Source organism: Varanus komodoensis, unplaced genomic scaffold, assembly GCF_004798865.1.
Source record: "Varanus komodoensis strain SLA01 unplaced genomic scaffold, ASM479886v1 scaffold32, whole genome shotgun sequence".
In the NCBI taxonomy this organism is placed as follows: Eukaryota; Metazoa; Chordata; class Lepidosauria; order Squamata; family Varanidae; genus Varanus; species Varanus komodoensis.
The window spans coordinates 8298034-8317340 of record NW_025335798.1 but is presented as its reverse complement, the minus strand read 5'-3'; the positions used below and the strand labels follow the sequence as shown (position 1 = coordinate 8317340).

Genomic DNA, 19307 nt, shown 5'->3' with positions numbered 1-19307 from the left:
GGCTATTTTAAGTTAAATAACTACTAGCAGACAACCTAGTAAAAATTATGATAAAGAGCTTAATTCTTTTTGCTGCATTGACTTCCTGTCTTTCTGTATACTTTTGCCCATATTCTCTCCTATATTAGTTGTCAGCTTTCTACCTTAGTAGAAGTCTTTTTACATCTGCCTGGTCTCAAAGGAAGCACTGCATGTCTATCATAGAAATCCAGTGCAGTGCAGAATGTTCTGGGGCTTCAAGGAAACCTACTCAGCATTGGCCAAACATATTGGGTGATTCTGTGTGAACTGAGTGTGTACCCTGTTAATTTAGCCAAAATATGCTAAGATCAATACTCACCAATTCTTTTCTAAGTTGAATAAAAAACTGTTTGCACTTAAAAGAAATTTTTACAATCTTCAACCTAAATGAAATAAAAATCAGAATGTTGTACTGTTATTATAAAACTTATAATTTCAGTAAGTTTACATATACTTTTTAACATTCACAAACAAAATATCCCAATCCTATCCCAGAATAAACTGTATAATAACAATATCCCTAAAGTTCAGGAATTGCCAACATTTTAGAGCCTGTGGAAATATCTGGTATTTGGAGAAAGTGCTATGTACTACCACAAACTGACTGCTTTAGTGGGTGGGAGATCCAATCACATAAGTAATACGAGTGAGCCTTTGTCATGTTACTGTGCATGATTGTGCATCCTGTGTGTGTGCTACCCATTCAGGTTTTTCTCGCAATCTCTCTAGTTAATTCATTATCGATGGCTTTTCTTGTCTTTCCCTTGTCATGTTCTCTTCCTTTCTTCTTTTTCTCTTGCTCTCTCTTTCTCTCTGGTTCCTTGGACAGGATGCATTTATTCCTCCAGCTATTCCTCCAGCTAATTTTCAGCAGGCAGACTTTTTTGCTCTCTACGCAAGCCTACGCAAGCTCATAGGCTCATATAAAGAATGGGAAAGCCCCCATGCCAGAATCCTGTTGACCTGATTGGAGGGGGTGCATTTCAATCCACCCGTTTCTCAGCAGGGTGGCTCCTTTATCTCATAAAAGCTACAAGGAATTGCTCCATAAGTTTACAAAAAAGCCAAAATGGCAGGCAGTTTTCTCAACCTGGTGCTGAAGGTGACATATTGGAAGATTTCACCTTGATTTTAATAAACTAATCTTGCATAAAGACTGGGGAACCAAACAGAAATGGGCAGCAGTTCATATCTACATTTCCAGGCTTCCTTTTCACTACAGATTCTCATGTCAACCCCCAAAATTTGGGTGACCATACAGAACATCTTAAGATGCAGTATGTGAGGAGGTGCTTGAAGGTCAGTTGGAGGGACAGCAACCTCCATCATACATGGAAGTCTTCTGCTTGTGAGATTCTATAAACTCTGGTGCAGTAATTTATGTTTTACATAGTACATAGTCTAATGAAGAATATCTATGAATGCCTTTAAGCACTACAGTGCAAAGATTCCTTGAAAATAGTATTTAAGCAAGAGAAGTACCAGTCAAAACTATCAGTATTATCAATACCAGTCGAAAATTTCTGAATTTATCACTGTGTTCTCAAAATAATTAACTAATTCACAATTAGAAGTTCCATGCAATTAAACTTCACCTTTATTCTGTACATTTAAATTCTGTTAAATCAGTGTTGTTTATGTTGTTTATATATTCAAGGATTTAATTAAATCTTAATTTTGAGGGCTTTTGAGCCTAAGTACATTCACATAGTTTGTGGAGTATAGAAAATTAGTTTGACAGATGTTCCTTCAAAGGCCACAATTCAGGATCATAATCTTTCCTACAATACAGCAAACAGGTAAACAAAGAGTTAATTGTCACAAGATGGGGCCATGGCATGACATATTATTTCAAAGCATGTAATTCAATACACTATCAATTAGTTCTTAAACTTACAGCCCATTGCATCTTTTTTAAATCAAGAAGTAATTGGTCTAAATCAGTGTAGGGATGTATTCGATGCAACAGCTACAGACAGACTTTAGGAAAAGCATTCAACTATAACATAGACAGTTATAAGCCAATTTTACACTGACATTATACAATTATTGGTGTATGGGTTGCCAGTATTTTTCTACATGTAAGTACCATGAATTCAGGAAATAGTTCAGACAAGGGAAGGTAAACTAGCTAACACAACTCAGTATCATCCCAAGAAAAATGCCACACCTATCCATGGAACAGAGAGAGTGAAAGACTATCTCAGCTCATGACAGTATCAGTAACATCAGCCATGAGAAAGGTAAAACCCTTCAGAAGTTGCATTCCTTGAACTTAAATGCCCTTCTTACTATTGCTGCAACAATACAGAAAAAAAAAGCCTACACTCACTGGCCTGTCAGTAGCAATAGGTAATTCAGCCCAGTCTTGGAAGTAGTCAACAAGAAATTCATATTTCCATATACTATCAAATACAAATGAGGAATGGAATTCTCCCACACCTGCCATTCACTGAAATGTAGCAGTCCAATTTTATGAGTAAAAAAATGGAAAAAAACCCCCCAACAGAACTCAGTAAAAATAAAAGAAAATGCTATAGAAGTGGCATCTGTTGGTTTTGTTTCATTTTTGTTACAGTAACAACCTTTCCTCTGCTCCAGACTATGCATGCACAATAAGATCATATATAAGAATCTTTGCATAATACAATGCTACTTAGCAATCTATGCTAAATTACACAGTGGCATTGCACCTATCACACAAGAATTATATCCGGTGCAGTGGCTCACACATAAGATTCATGGCTTGGGGCCTTGTCACTCTGCTCCAACAAATACTCAACTGTAAGCACACAGAAAGGGAATAATGGCAGAAGGATAAAGAAGCAAGAATTTAAACAGAAACAAAAAGAAAAGAAATATCCTTTTGTTGCTGTACCTTGCATTAATTCCTGTGCAGCACAGGAAAGGTTGTTACTTTAAAAGAAAAGGTGCCAGTTCTGCAGCAATTTCTTCTGATTTTTTGATTTCCATGCAATTGTTCAATTATGTCTCACTCTGGTTTGAAAAGGAGCTGTAGCTTCTACCGTGACAGAACTGAACCTATGACTCACATTTCAGTGTACAGTTGTGCATTCTCAGGCTATCACTCCAGTCACAATTTACTATTGTGTCAAGGTTTGGTATGAGTGACCATGTCTCCATTGTCATTATGCCCTCAGGAGCAGAACTCGTTGTACTACAAATACATACTGTCACTAGGTATTCAAGTATAATTACTTAAATAGCTGAATCTACCAGACACAGAATTTAAACTTATGGGCAGTATCCAGCACTGATTACATCATGGCAGGATCTAACACTAGAGCAGTGGAAACCTAGCAATTGCTTAAGTAATCTGAAGTGAGCAGAAATACTAATTTCTGAAAGGAGGAAAAGATTGCAAGAGAAACCAGCTGCATTCCAGAATTGTTTCCTCTAATTTCCAGAGTTATTTTTGCAACTGTGAATTCTCCACTGTATAAGAACAATGCAACCAGCAGAAGCTGAGTGGCAGTACTGGACATTGATCAAAGTTTCTTAGTTCCAGTTGCACTCCTACTCATTAAGCTGACAGAAGATCAGCAGAGAAGCATCATGTCTACTTTCATTGTCTGCAGTCTAGAAAAGAAAATAAGGAATGAGTTAAATATGGACAGCTGGTGTACAGTTATCTATGGGCAACATGATTATCAGTTGTGGCTGTCACTGCTGTCACATTTCTTTTAACATGATTATTGTGCTGCTGGGTTGCTAATAACCACTGATAAAATACTAAGTAGTTTGGCTGGAAGTGATGCAGCTGTAGCTAGATGGGCATGGTCAAACATTGACCTGTACGCAATTATGTAAGGTATTAGATACTCTTTTTGGGTTGGGGGTTAGATATGTTACTCATGAATGCCAACACATATGAAAGAATCAAAACCCTCTTGCGAACAAGAGTTGTTCCTGACTCTGCTTGTGGTCACATAAATGAATGAGAGAGAATCACAGCTATCCCATTACGGTATATGTGTAAGATTGTATAACTTCCCAAGTAGTTTGGATAAAAAAGTAGGCCAAACCAATCCACCCTGAAGGAATGTTACAACCTCCCAAGAAGTTGTATTACCACCCTGCTCTATGGATAACAAAGATATGAACATAATTTAAGGGTGCAATCCTATGAATGATCAGACAGAAAAAAATTGTTAATTCCCAGCATTCCCCAGCCAACAAAATAAGCTATGGGGTTCATATAATACTGGAAATATAACAGTATTCAAAGGGGATGTAATATAATAGAAATGTTCAACTGCAAAAAACCTGAAATAGCTAATATAAACAGCTACATTAAGGTACAGTAGCTTTCTATTGTTAAACAAGCAACCCTGCAACTGTGAGAATCCAAAACAGAGGAAATACCAAGAAGATAAAATGAGCCCAAACTTGAATACTCAAAAGCATGGGTTCTTACAACTAACAGCTAAATTTTAATTAATACTTTGCAAATCACTTTCCTTCCAGGCTAGTGTAATTTTATTTGCAGAGAGAGTTTTGCTCGACTTAGGGTTATCTTCAAATGACTTTAAATCTCCATCAATACTTCCAGGTCAGAAGCAAAATGCTGCAAAATCTTATTCAGAATTTTTCAAAAGATATGTACCTATGACTGCATATACAAGGATCATAAAAGCAGTATGGTAAGTATGTAGCTTCAAGTCAGTTACAATTATGGCTCAGTACCAGGGAAATACTTGACCAGAACTTGACCAGTATCAATTTCAGCCTCAGATTTCCTATATATTCACTGTAACAGTAAATACAGAGCTGGAATATATTTTAAAATCTCATCTATCTAATGGATCCTGAGTATTCATAAAGTTACAACTGTATGAAAGATAACTGTATTGCATTTGGAGAAAATGATACACTGGGCCAACAGAAAGGAAAACATGTAGGTCCTAGAAGCAAAAATGACAAAATTGAGGGAGTCATACTTTGGGCACATTGTGAGAAGGCAAGACTTTCTGGAGAAGACAGACATGTTAGGTTAAGTCAAAGACAGAGGAAAAAATGGAAGACTAAATATGAGATGGAGTGAAACCATAAAGGAAGCTCTAAGCTTCAAAACTTGAGGCAGCTGAAGGGAGCTGTCATAGACAGGAAATTTTGGAGGGCTTTCAATTCATAGAGTTGCCATAAGTTGGAAATGACATGATGGCACATAAAAAAATTGTTATCATTACACAAGCAAGCCTTGGTTTCATGCAGTTCTTCGCATCCTCTAGAAAGAACAGGAGGATATTGCAAGCTTTTATTCCTGTTTTCAATTAATCAGTTTCAATTTATTGAGGATGCAAATTTAGTCAGTGCATTATCCCTCTGTACAAAGACATATTTACAGCAATCTGTTGGCAATTCTCATGAGTGCAGAAATGAAGTTACACTGTAATAACAGAGTCCATGACAGATCTCTACAATAGTATCTATGACTTAGCCAACTTAGGTTTCACAATAGTCTTCCCTGTGATTGCAGGTGCATGGAAAACTTAAGGATAAGCAGGTATTTGCAGATTCATCATGCTTTTTACACACAGAGTAAGTATGGAAAGCATGACCACCAGTAAACTTGTTGGAAAAGTAATAAAAAGATACACTATAAACTAAAGAAAAGGATGGAAGAGGAAGGAGAAATTGAATATGATGTGAATACAGAAAGGTGTGTCAAAATGTGTTCTGTAATATGAGCAAACTTATTTGCGGCTATCCACTGAAAATCTGACTGGTGAGATGGAAATGTCAGTCTGAGGAACTAGTGTTTATTTTCATTAAGAATCTGCTTCTCAAGATGCTCAGCTTTTTCCATTACAGATATACATATTTAACTAATTTACATGATATTAATACTGGCCAACAGACATTCATATTCATTGTGAAAGATAAATTAAATCAAACTCAGTCTGAATTAGTACAAGCTTTCCTCTCATATACATGAAGCAAAAATGTAGCACAGACTTATCCCATGCTACAAATTCACAGTACTTCAGCAGACATGTGTAATTCAAATAGGTTTCTCATTTTTTGTGGGTGGGGGACATACTTTTGTGAGGGAATCGAAGCAAAAGAGAGAACCTGAGGCAAAGCAAACGGCGGTTGAAAGCAGACTGGCAAGAGGGCGGGACTCCTCCCATTTATACAAGGAGGAAGGAGAGTGGAGTTCCTGCCAAAAACCATTAAAGTCGAGAGAATCTTCCTGAAAATGGACACTACGTAGGCGCAGCACCCATATGTATGATGCAGACCACGACAAAGAAAAATAGGTTTCTCTTTTTTTGAGGGTGCGGGGGCCAGGGAAGAAAGAAAAGTGAAAATAAGGCTGGGCATCTTTGCCCATCTCCCAAAACTGTCTCTGTAAGCTCAGCTAAAGTTGTGAACTACCAATACATAGATTACGACCAATAACGTATGGGAAAAAATTCTTATCACCTAGCTCTGTAGCTCTCATGATTCTGCATGCTTCACTGAAGAGACTCATGTGCCTGGCAGCATGACTGCACTACACTGCATGTATTACTTGATACTATGTCAAAGTCAACTTTGGCTCTCTTCTTAGAGCCCCATTTCACACCTGGGACCTCCAAATGAATCCATCTCAGAATTATCCTCTGCCTTCCGTTGACTAATTCTATTTTTTATCAACTTTTGACAAAAACCACTATTTTGGTAATTACAATGTATCAAAAAATAATATAATGGAAACATTAAAACCAACATTAAAATTAAAATAAATAAAAGTAATTTAAATGGTTGGTTGTGTCTGGCATCATCATATCTACCAATCTTTTCCTTTCCTGATTTCATTTCCATGCACTGGCTTCTCTCTCCCTCCCCCTGCTCCTTCTATAACTGCTTCTCCATGGAACTAGTCACTTTATGACCTTCTCTGTCTAGTTACCTAAAGATCACTATCCCCACAGAAGTCCACAGACTCCTCTCTGGACACCACTGCCATCCTCTTCTACTATATATCTTGTTCTGAAGGATGCAGAGCTTGTAGGCATCCCTCTCCTACAGGCACTTTCTGCATACTTATCCCTCTTAGCACTTCAAGACTTCAGAGTTAATCTCATACAATTTAGCTCAATTCTGTATTCCTGTATTACTGTCTCCACTCCACAACTGGTTAACTTTCTTGCATGCTCTCTTGTCCAATTCCCCTCTGGAAGTCCTGCAATTTTGCTTCTACTTCCGTATCCAAGGATGCACAAATCCCTTAAAAACTCCCTGCTACCTCTTTTGCCTGAAACATTGCATCAGAACCTACACCTGCTTCCAAATCCATCCTGAAAAGGCATCTTTTCAGTGAAGAACTGACTCAACACTTCAGAACTCAACTGAAACTAAGCTTGTATTTCTGCAAGCGAACTCCTAGTACTCTTGCATCTATCCTATTCACCTGCTGCTTTCCCAGGCCATCTGGATTGTTAGGCCATTTATGCAAGGACCTTTCTTATTATTTTGTGAGAGTGACACAATACTTATGCTTTACAAACAATGATGTTACACCTGTAATAAATCATCCCATTCCAATTATTAAACCTGCAATACATCTGGCCAGGCCATCACCTTAAACATAATTTCATGTAAGGGCGTTACTGGAACTTGATATGCTAATGATTACTCGAAATTTTGGACATGTGATTTACATACTTTACTGGTTCATAGGCAATAATGAGTGAGGAAGGCAATATATGCTGGGATTTGTCTTGTCTCACTGAAAAAGGTTTGTGGCATAGTACCAACAAAGTATCAGGAAATTAGATCACAGGAAAGACATGCTCTGTTCTTATTCAAAGACTGTATAAAATGTTGCTAATTAGCTGACTGGATCCAAAGAGATTGCTTTGGTGATTTCTACTGACTTACCTTCCAAGTAGCTGCAGCTTCCTGTACCATATGTGCTCTAGAAAGCCCCCTGACATTCAGGAGCTTTGGGGGAAGCAAGGGGCTGCAGCAAAAAGGGTAGATGGAAAAGCCTTGCTGCATGAGCAAATTCCTGAACATGGTTCTATGAATTTAAGTTTTAATGTTACTCCTACAACCTGATCATCACAGAATCAGTTGAAGAATGAATTTATTAAATACATAGCTTGAGGGATGACATTATTGTAGCAAAATAATCAGTCACAGTAATCCTGGGAGTTGAAGCTTCAAGTTAAAAATGAAGCATCCAAAATCCTGCAGTAAAAGCAGCACAGGAACTATGCTGTACATTACAACCCTGTGCCAAATACTGTAGGAAACTTCTATAATATATTTTCATATAATAGAGGGAATAGGAAATACAGAAATGTATATTTTAAGTGTCTGACTTAGAAGTGATACACACATCATTTACTATTCAATTTTCAGCAAGTATGTGAGAAATAAATAATTTCCTTTAAACACATCCTTACCATGGGAAGGTGTTAATTCGTACCCTGTTCTTATAAATTAGTATGCCTCCTGACATTACTCCAATCATAATTTCATTGTTACTTTGATCCTACAAAAAAGAACAGAAATATGATGAAGATCTATATGATCAACAATTTTCCCACAAGTGTACCACACTTGCAACTTATTGTCAGTAAACATGCAAGATGCCTCCCCAGACGAAGCTCAAGCATCTCAAAGATGTTTACATAACCACAGTTGCTCAACCTTCACATGTTGTCTCTTTGCTTCTTTCCACACCCTCATTTATCCTACTTACAGGGTGGTTCCAGATGGCAACACTGAGTGGCTGTGCCTTGGCCCACCAGCAGTTGATCTGTGGGGTGCCACAGGGCATTATTTTGTGTGCCCTGTTGTTTAAAGCCATTAAAAAAGTAACTTGGAGATTTGGGCAAAGTGTCATGTTGATGCAGCCAGGTCTATTCCTCTATGACATCTGAATAAGAGGCAGCTGTGCACTTTCTGAACCAGAGTCTGGATGCACTAGTAGGCTGAAATAAACTGAATAAACTAAAATGAAAAACTAAAGCTGACAAATCAGAAGCCCTACTGGGGGGAGAATTCAAAGGTCTATGAATTGCATTATTTTACAGTTCTGGGAGAGGTTGCATTCCCTTTAAAGAAACAGGCATGTGCTTTGGGGATGCTCCTGGATCCATCACTGCCATTTGAAGCCCAAGTGGTACCAGATGCCCATTAACAACTTTAGCTGATGTGCCAACTACACCTGCCCCAAATTGGGATAGCCTAACCACTGTGATACATGTACTTTTACCTTCACAATTATACTATTGTAAAATGATTTATGTAGGTCTGAAAATTGCAGCTTGTACAGAACACAGTGACTAGGATGCTCAGTACAGCACTTAGTTATATATGCTTTACACCTGTGTTAAACTGCATCTACTGGTTATCAATTCACTACCAGGTGATTTGCAAACTTCTGTTTCCTGGCTTTGTTATACACAAAGCCCTAAGTAACTACAGATCAGGATACCTAGCTGACTGCCACCTTCTACATACACCCACTTAATCCCCAAGATCTTTCGCAGAAGCATTACTAAGATGTCATCAGTTAGCAACATGTAAGTGGGCCTTCTTAGCAGCAGCAACCACAGTTGTTGAAGCAGAAACTGTGACACGTTTCCAATGTGTCTTAAAAACACATTTTTTTCCATGAGCTTTTCTTATCTTGTAAAGGGCTATGAGACTACTCTGTTTTATTGTTGTGTCTGTTATAATTTTAAAATTATTTTATACCTTTTAAATATTGTAGTATAAATGCATTTCATGTAGATTACTTAGAAAGTTTATTATACTAAGTGCTATGTTAAGTTTTATAGATTTTTTATCAATTAATTAAATTTGCATATGCACAGAACCATGTTCCTGCTCTCTTTAAAATGCATAAAAATATTAAGAACAGACTTCATACTGCATCCATTTCCATCTTTTAAGATTCAGTTGTTTCATGTTTTTGTCAAAAATCTATTTCTAACTGTCATGGCTAAGATCTAACTTCTTGGAACTAAGGATTATAGTATGCTATTAAAATAGTTGCCAGACGTTGCTTTTGATGTGTCTATTAACTTTGAAATCCTCAGCAACTCATATCCACCAGCTGTGCACCTGAGCAAACCAAACAACAAGCAGAGCTGTGGCTGCCATGGCCAGGGTTATAGGGTGGGCAAGTCTCTTTCATCTCCCTGTTTTCTAGCACAAGAAATGCTCAGTAGGTAAGCTGCCCTGTCCCACTGCCTGGGCTACAAGGGATGTGGCTGTGCCAGCAATTGATTTTGCTGAACTAAGCACCCACTGTGCTAGAAAGAGGCAATTCATATAAAGGGAATGAAATTAATCAACTGCAAGGAGGAGGAAGCCATGGCTCAGCACTTAGTGGCTGCTTGAGGAACGGAGCATTTTTTCCACAACCAGCCACTGAATGCTGAGCTATGGGATGCAGAGCTTTTAAAACAGGAGAAAGAAGGACTGAACCGTATTAACACTTATGTTCTATCAGCAGCAGATCCACCAACTGCACTGCATGAATGGTACCCATGACTTGCACAACAAGGTAATCCCAAAAGAGAAAAAATACTTGCTTTTGGAATGGGACAAGCTAGTGGGGTTTCCTTACACAGGTTCTATCAACCTGCCCTGTTCTAGAAATGAATGTTTTTGTTCATTTTGGTTTGTACACAGAAGCACTAAATCTCCCTTATGGACACAGAAAGGACTGCCTGTGCAATGAGTCTGGCAGCACTGGATGTTTGTAGGTGGTCACACTGGACACTGCCTGGTGTTTTCCGTGGGGAGTTATTATACCCACAGTAGTCTAGTTTCAGCTTCCATGATCAGAACAGAAACATTTTCATCTGTCACTTCCTTAAACCCATGTAGCATTTCATACAATGATGCTCTTTCAATCCAGAGTCATAAGCCATAAGTCACAAGCCATGGTTGTTGGCTTATGTGGTGGGAGCATAATTACATCTGTCCTGGACTAGATGTCTTTCTTTGTATTAAGTACACTGGTTTATTGAGGTGCACTGATGTATTGAACATGCATAAAATCCTATCCTCATTTGAAGAAGGTACTACTAATTCTGAGTAACAATTCAAGTTTATTTGAATCTATCCATGAACAACAGAGAATAATTTTACCTCCTACAGGTATAACTATATGGAGCACGCTGAATTGCATAGCCTCAGATACAAAGATAGCTGAAGTTTTAATTAATTTTAAGCACAACATAGTGTATGTAATCAAAAGCTATACATGTTGAAACATGCCTACTCAGAACTAAGGTTCAGTGTGTTTAATAAATTTTACTCATATTTAAGTGGATACAAGATTGCAGCATGAAGCTTTTAAAATGCTTACTGGTTTGTAGTCCCAGTTTGTAATGAATAATTTTTATTAAATGAAAACCTGAACATTGTTGCCAAAGTGACTTATTTTGTGATATAAGCAACTAAATTTTGTTGGTTATTTCAAAATAATACACCATGATACACCTTAAAATAAGTTGTTGATTCACTGTCAGCTTTCAATAAGGCATAATAATTGTTAGACTTATGACAGGCTCACAGTACATAAAGATTTAAGCATGCTATGAATTTTTATACAGTTAGTACTCATCAGTTCAAACTTACCCTTGCATAGTGCAATTCAACTCCATAGAGTTCTAAGGTTCGGGCTGTGCTGAGATAACTAAATTCTGCTTCAGCTGGAGACAAACCTCTATAACAGCAAAACCAGGGAGAATATAAAAAAGTTCAAAATGCATTTAAGTTCACTGGAGTCCTTTCCTATATAAGTTCATGGAATTTCATGGAAAGAACACATGTAGCTATTACTGCCCAGTTATTCAATTAGATTTTGCAGAAAAAGTTTTGCTTCAGGCAGCTCTGCTAATTCCAGGTCCACCTCAGAAAAAAGTCATTTCAGCATTATAAATACAAGTATGATTGCAAAGGCGTACTTCTGGATGTTCCACTTAATATACACTGACAGCAGGGATTTTGTGTGTGTAATACCTAAGCCTTATTAATGTTCTTTCACTACTACTTTTCCCTGAGGCAGATACCTATAGATCTTAAGTGAGTTATTTTCCCATAAGAATTAAATAATACACACATGTAGTAACTATAATGCAGAGAACTACTTTTCTCTGATGCACACATCTAACAGCTCCAAATACATGAAATGAGTTCTTCGCATGATAAACTTGTTTTTTCCTGTAATGCTTACATATGCTGCTGATGTAGTTTTGATACTTCCTTTTCAAAATCTTGAGGCTGGCTAGGAACGAAAGAGTAGTCTGAGAGGTAGCCTGGGAAGTTCTCTGAAAGGCTGTAGTCTCCCAGTTCAGCTGAAAATGGAAAGAAACTATTTACTTAGCCACATTCCTCTCACAACATATTTTAATTCAAAAGGAACAGCAAAATAATAAAAGTGTATCCCTTAAAATATTTCTACAATGAATTGCATTGAACTTGAACCTGTCCAAAAAGTACCTAATGCTATTTGAAACCATTTGTGTGTGAATGCAGCCCTTAAATCAGAATGCCAGACTACTTTAAATTGCTTAATATGCTTGAAATTTGCTGATGCAGATTTGCTTGAAAGCAAGTCCCAGTGAGCTCTATGGGACTCAGTCTCATAAACATTCACATAACTACAGTCTTAATCACCTTGATTTTAGTAAGTTCAACTAAAAATGACTTATTCAGTGCTCAGGTGTTAAGCATTCTAACATTCATATAGGAAGGCAGTATTCACATAAACAAAGCAAAACAAGGGTAAATACTTTTGCAATGTCCCCACAGCAGTAATCTAGGTGCAAATGTACTATATGTTCACAGCTGGAGCTTCCTTTGAAATGCAGCACCTCCCACTCTCAGAGAGATAAGCAGCAGTTCAGTTTATAAAGCCATTTGCCTCCTGGGAGTGGCAGCTGCACTAGGGAAACTTCAAAGAAGTCTTGAGATATGTGCCATGCTCCCATACTTGTTTCTGAATTACTTATTTAGATTGCAATATTAAGTCCTTTACCCTAGCTAGGTGAAGATGTTCTTTTGCATCTTTATGAATCTGGAATAGCTCTAAGATTGTATTACACTGCAAACTTAGCAAAAACAGTTCATGAAATGTGTTAATTTGACAGAAGAATTGTAAGATTCTATAGTGATAATTATTCAGACAAAATACACTGAAACAGAGTAACAATACCAACACAATATTACTAGCTTAGATAATGGAACATTCATTCAAACTGTTTTGATGACTAATAACCATGACAAACTTTACTGATGTATTATCATCATCATCATTTATATAGAACTGCCTGCATATATCATGGAAGTATACAAAGAACAGATATGACAGGTCCCTACCACAAGGGTTTTACAATCTAAAACAAATACAGGGAAATAGAGGAATAAAGAAAATAGAAGCTTAAACTGGTTGGGGAAGAATTCCTGATTGTTTCCCTTGCTTTAGCTTGGTCACAACAAGGTACAGTGGTAATAAGCATTAGATATCTGCGAAGGCAAGTAGTTCGAATAGCCAAGAAAGGAAAGACTGCCATTATGTTTGAAGCCTTATCTCAGGCAACATTAGTTCATTGGTGCCATATATTTTACATTGTATTTTATCTTTGGTTGGGAGAGCTATGCCATATTTTTAATGCCCTTTTCTGTGGAAATATAACCCTATATCACTTACCTGGAAGTAAGGATCATTAAATTCTTACTTCCTAATATAAATGTGTAGGACTGCTTTGTAAACAAATGCAGTTACAAAAATACATTTTATTTTTTCAACTGTATTTTAAGTCTATGTAACACAAAATATAAGAAAGTCATAGATCATGAAAATTAAAAATGCAATAGGAAAACATTTTAAAGGTTCGATCTATTAAAAATTGTACTTACACTGAACAGCATAGGAAGCCAAGAGTACAGCAGTGTTGTAAGGGCAGGGCAATCTATGAAAAGATGAAAACCATTTGGTTTTACCAATTTATTTGAATTATGCAAAAAACATTTGAATAGATTTTTCCTTTTCAAAGCAGGCAAATAAAAGGAGTTCATTGCATATTTGTCTACTTTAAAAGGGAAATCATGCTTGCCGATTCATACCCAAATGGTTAAATTTTTATAAAAGTAACCAACTGAATACCAATCTATACATATGCACACATATTAGCTAGCACAAATAGTTGGCATGGGCTATTATTTATTTTAGATTTTTATATATAGTCACATTCCCATAGGTAGGGCAGTTTACAAGAAATTAAAACCAACAACTATTTCTACTCAAACAAGCAAATTAAATAAAACTAATGTGGGAACTAATCTAGGAAGGCCTGTCAGAAGAGATACACCTTTAACTCTGGTAACTATCTTTGTATAACCAACGTATTTCTCCCTGCAGGCAATTCCATAGTTTAGGGGCAATCACTGAAAAAGTCCTCAAAGTAGCAGACATTAAACTTACAGAAGTAAGCTTCAGAAAAACTATCTCCAGAGAACCTTGGCAGGTCAGGTACAATATATGGACAAAGGCGTTTCTAAAGGTATTTGGGACCTGAGCCATGAAGGGCTTTAAAGGTAATTACCAACACCTTGTACTGCCTCCAGAAACAGTGGCAGCCAGCGCAGACACTTTAGTATTGATGATATACTAACATCTCCATGAGGACCCAGAGACCAACCTGGCTGCCATATTTTGTATTAGTGGCAGATTCTGGAGCAGGCACAAAGGTATGCCTATGTAGAAATTACACTGCAGAAATTGACCCTAGAGGTTACAATGCATGCACTACTGTTTTTGTGCCACTCTCCTCCTGGAAGGGAAACATTCGGCAAATCAGCCGAAGCTGCTAATAGTCTCTCTTGACTTGGTTGGCAAATAACAACCAGCCATCTTGTTCAATTCTGGGTCCAACGTCTGACTTACTTAACCATGAACAATTCTCAAGAAGACTCCAAGACTTTTTGTTGAAATGTGAACTCTAGTTCATTTAACCATGAACTACAATTATATGTGAACCTAAAAATATGGATGTCTGACACACAAACTGTGAGTTCACATAGGGCAACAACCCATGAGGTAAGTAAACCATGGTTTGTTATGTATGAACTGGCTCTCTGTTTACATGGAATAAGCCAGAGTTCTGTAGAATCCTGCTTTATTGTGAACAAGCTGCATTTTGATACATGCAATTCATTCACTTCTTGTTTCTCCCTACTATCACAAGTACAAAAAAATCAGGAAGATATTTAGCACGTTGTTTGAACCTGGGGTCCTGGCTGGATAGTCACAGACAAGCTAGAATTCATAAGCCAAGCTCAAACCTGATTTATGAATTTATGAATCCATACATGTTTGCCAATTCAGACAGCATGTTCACACTGGCAGAGAGGACCAAGACATGAGCAAAGCAAGACTGCATAGCAGAATCCTTATTCATTATTCTGTAGACAAATGGTCATTGTCTACTGATGGTGCACAGAACAACATTTGTTTTTAAATGAAGGTCTAAATCCAAACCATCTTAAAAGAATGCTGACCACAGAATGTGAGTGCGCATGCACACATATGCATGCATGCTGATAGATTTAACCCATTGCTTGGTATCCTGTGTGCAGTTCCTAATGTACTATTAAAATTTCACATACATGCCAAGTATTGAAAATTAAGTATTATCACTGTAAACTTCTCATGTTTTGTTATAAGTTTTCCAATTTACCACAGATGTATGCATGAAGTTAATTTTCAAGCAGATATTGCCACCATTTGACTGAAGAAGTAGATCATACATAATGCTCCCCTGAATCCCACACCCACCCTGAATCACATATATTCGTCTGGAAAGGTACTCAAATGTTCATAGCAAACGAATCTTACCTTCCAGTAAGAATGTCTTGTTTAATTTGCAAAAAATATTGGTACCTTAAAGAAAGAGTAAACACAGTACAACAGAGTGTCAAAATCACTACTTTTTAAACTAACAAAATTAAGATCATCTTTTGACTTCAGCATCTGCATTTCACCATATATCATTATTTCAGGCTAGCAAGACACAGAAATTAAACTGAGTTCAAAGTTACAGAAGCATAAGTAATCCAGCATACTGTTACTATTACAAAACATGCAACTTTATATTAGAATTTATGCACAGTTATATTAACTACAGGCAAGTACACCTGTAGAAAAATATATCAGCCTAAGGCAAATGCCAAATGTCTGTACACTGATAGTAGGAAATATGATTACATTATTTAATTTAAGTCTAATTTCTGATTATGTCTCCTTGTCCTATAGCAACATTTGTTATACCTTCCACGTTACAATTACTAATCTATGCCAGAGGAATATGATGACCAAGACTGACCTATCTCTAGGAATATTAATATTAATAACAATAACAAATTCAAATTTGGCCCCAACCATTCAGGTTTTGTGGGCAATTAAATCTGTTCCTTTCCTATTCCATACATTTTAGATTATGTTTTACCTGAAGAGAACTGCTTGGGTTGGATTAAGTTAGTCTAACTTTTAAGATATTCATTGTCTTTACTGAGTCATCCAAAGTCTTAGTTGTTATTATTAACTTTTCTATACCACCCATAGCTGAAGCTCTCTGGGAGGTTTAAAACAATCACAGAATCATATACACAAGTCACCCATCCAGATTCTAACCAGGCCTGAAACTGCTTAGCTTCCTGATTAGGCAGCAGTTACATCTGAAAGACTCAACTTTCCTTCCATGTACCCTAGTTTTTGTGCTTTTACATAGATTCACTATTGCTCCAAGGACAAGATGAAACACTAATTCAATCCTAACTGAAATGAGTGAGTGATATGCTTTTCTATAATTACTCACAAATATGGTTCCTTTTTTTTCTTTCCTACTAGTAAGTGATGCATTTTGTGTTTTCTTTTCATATGCTAGTTTGCTGTGATTCTCTCTTTTCCTTTAATAAACTCATCTGGATTAAGTGCACATTATTTTGCTCTTGGCATTCATAGGCTCTTAAAGTATCCCCTATAATCTCTGAAGTGCCTTTTGCTTGTACACAGAGGGAAAATCACCAAATTGTATCCATTTTCCCTCTCCAGGACCAGAAAAGCACTGTATTTGAAAGTCTGCAGACCCAAGCTAATGATTCTAGCTAAGGATTTAAGCCAATGCACTAAGTTCATACAATCTTGTACTACTGATTCTTTTATGGAAGAAAACAGTGAACTGTAAGACCCCAGAATTGATAAGGCAGAAAACAGAGTAACACTTTAAGTATTCCTTGTGGTATATATTTATTATGTATATATGTGGTGACATGGGCTAAACAATGAAATGGAAGTTTGCATGAGTTCAATTGACACTGCACTATTATCAATACTATTTAAAAACAGTGTTTTAAACTATAAAGCTGTTTTTCACATACTATGGACCAAAAAAATTAAAGTCAATATGACACACCAGTTACTCATCTGCCTGTGCCCAAATTTAATCAAACTCTTATCTTTTGGCCTAAACTATCTTCAGAGTTTTTGCAAGAATGAAATGAAGCCAAATAGGTGTGTCAACTCAAGCTTCTTGTTAATAAAATTTGTGCAGTACAAGAATCAGACACTGAATATCAGTCCTGATACATCTGAGAAAATTGCATCGTAGGGAGTTCCAGCTAATGACCAATATTCAGTCTAACAAATTAAGGCCAAGCTTGCTGATAACTATCATTAATTTTATTAATATAAATCCACATTATGAACTATAGAACACTGATAGCTCCTTCATATAACATTCATTTTTTTAGCTGCATTTGTCAAAGGAGTTCTAACTGCACTAGCATTCTGGCACATTACCCCAACATTTGGGGTAACAATGGTTCATGAAGCCATTTTGTTCCAGAAGGAATTATGTTAGGTTTCCAAAACTATGACATGACTAGGAAAAACTTGCAAATGCCGGACTGTTTGCAACGGCACTAACAAGCAGGCTAACTTACAATGTTACCCTTTGCACTAGCCAATTGAAAGTACTGGTAGAAAAAGTGTTCCAGTCCTAAAGCATCCCCACACTGCAAATAGGTCAGCCATTATCTGACTATTTTTAATAGTCTTTTGGTTTTGAATAATGGGCTATGCTACGGTTTGTAGCAAATCAGATGAAAAAATTAATCAAGAAGCGACAAACCTCCTGTGCCTTCTGTTTTGTAGATAGAATCAATGTACTTTTTTCTTTGTTTTAACCCATCCTAGCTTCAAGCTTCTGAGTCATCAAACTTTTTGTTTCCTTTATTGAATAATCCAGTAACTTTCCTGAAATTTAAGTAGTCAATGTTCATTCTTTCTATTTGGTCATCCCTCACTTAGAAACTGGTTCATAAAATCACTAAAACCCTCATAGTGGTTTGTGATACACACCCACATCCATTTTGAACATTCAACCCCCAATGAGGAATTGCCATTGTCATGCATGAAGCATAGCACACTGGGAAGCAACTAACTACTGCCCTGAGACACAGTGAAGGGCGGGATATAAAAGCTTGAAATAAAATAGCCTCAAGCTGAATGATAAATTCTTAAATTTGATTGAAGTTTGTTTGTTTGGGGGTATTTCTAACCTGTCCAATCACTGTGCGTCTCTGGACAGCTTACAAAGTTCCAAAGGAATTTTGAATTCTTGGATGAAACTGATTATCTGGACCCATTTCAGTCCGGCTTCAGACCCGGGTACGGTACTGAATCTGCCTTGGTCGCCCTGTACGATGACCTGTGCAGGGAGAAGGACAGGGGGAGTGCATCCCTGTTGGTTCTTCTGGACCTCTCAGCGGCTTTCGATACCATCGACCATGGTATCCTTCTGGATAGGCTAGTGGGATTGGGGGTCGGAGGCACTGCTTTGCAGTGGTTCCGCTCCTATCTCAATGGCCGATTCCAGAAGGTAGTGCTGGAGGACTATGGCTCTGCGCCATGGCAGCTATGCCATGGAGTACCACAGGGCTCCATTTTGTCCCCTTTGCTGTTTAACATCTATATGAAACCGCTGGGAGAGGTCATCAGGAGGTGTGGGCTGCGGAATCATCAGTACGCTGATGATACCCAGCTCTACCTCTCATTTTCCACTAATCCAGGTGAGGCAGTGGCTGTGCTGAACCGGTGCTTGGCCGAGGTAATGGGCTGGATGAGAGCCAATAAACTGAAGCTCAATCCAGACAAGACGGAGGTCCTGTTGGTTGGCAGATCGGGCTTCAGAGAGGGTGGATTTGACCTGGTCCTGAATGGGGTTGCACTCCCTCTTAGGGACAAG

General features: G+C 37.5%; 1 protein-coding gene across 4 annotated transcripts in view; it reads right to left on the bottom strand.

The window, feature by feature from the left end:
- Nucleotides 1–19307, bottom strand: part of PTPN4 (protein tyrosine phosphatase non-receptor type 4) — a 111963-nt gene that overhangs the window by 34430 nt on the left and 58226 nt on the right. For all 4 annotated transcript variants that reach the window (XM_044437998.1, XM_044437999.1, XM_044438000.1 and 1 more), the window contains 6 exons: nucleotides 15899–15943; nucleotides 13921–13973; nucleotides 12236–12356; nucleotides 11638–11725; nucleotides 8442–8530; nucleotides 341–404 (listed from right to left, as the gene is read on the bottom strand). In XM_044437998.1, coding sequence (XP_044293933.1) covers nucleotides 341–404; nucleotides 8442–8530; nucleotides 11638–11725; nucleotides 12236–12356; nucleotides 13921–13973; nucleotides 15899–15943 — 460 coding nt within the window. The remainder of the gene's footprint in view (nucleotides 1–340; nucleotides 405–8441; nucleotides 8531–11637; nucleotides 11726–12235; nucleotides 12357–13920; nucleotides 13974–15898; nucleotides 15944–19307) is intronic.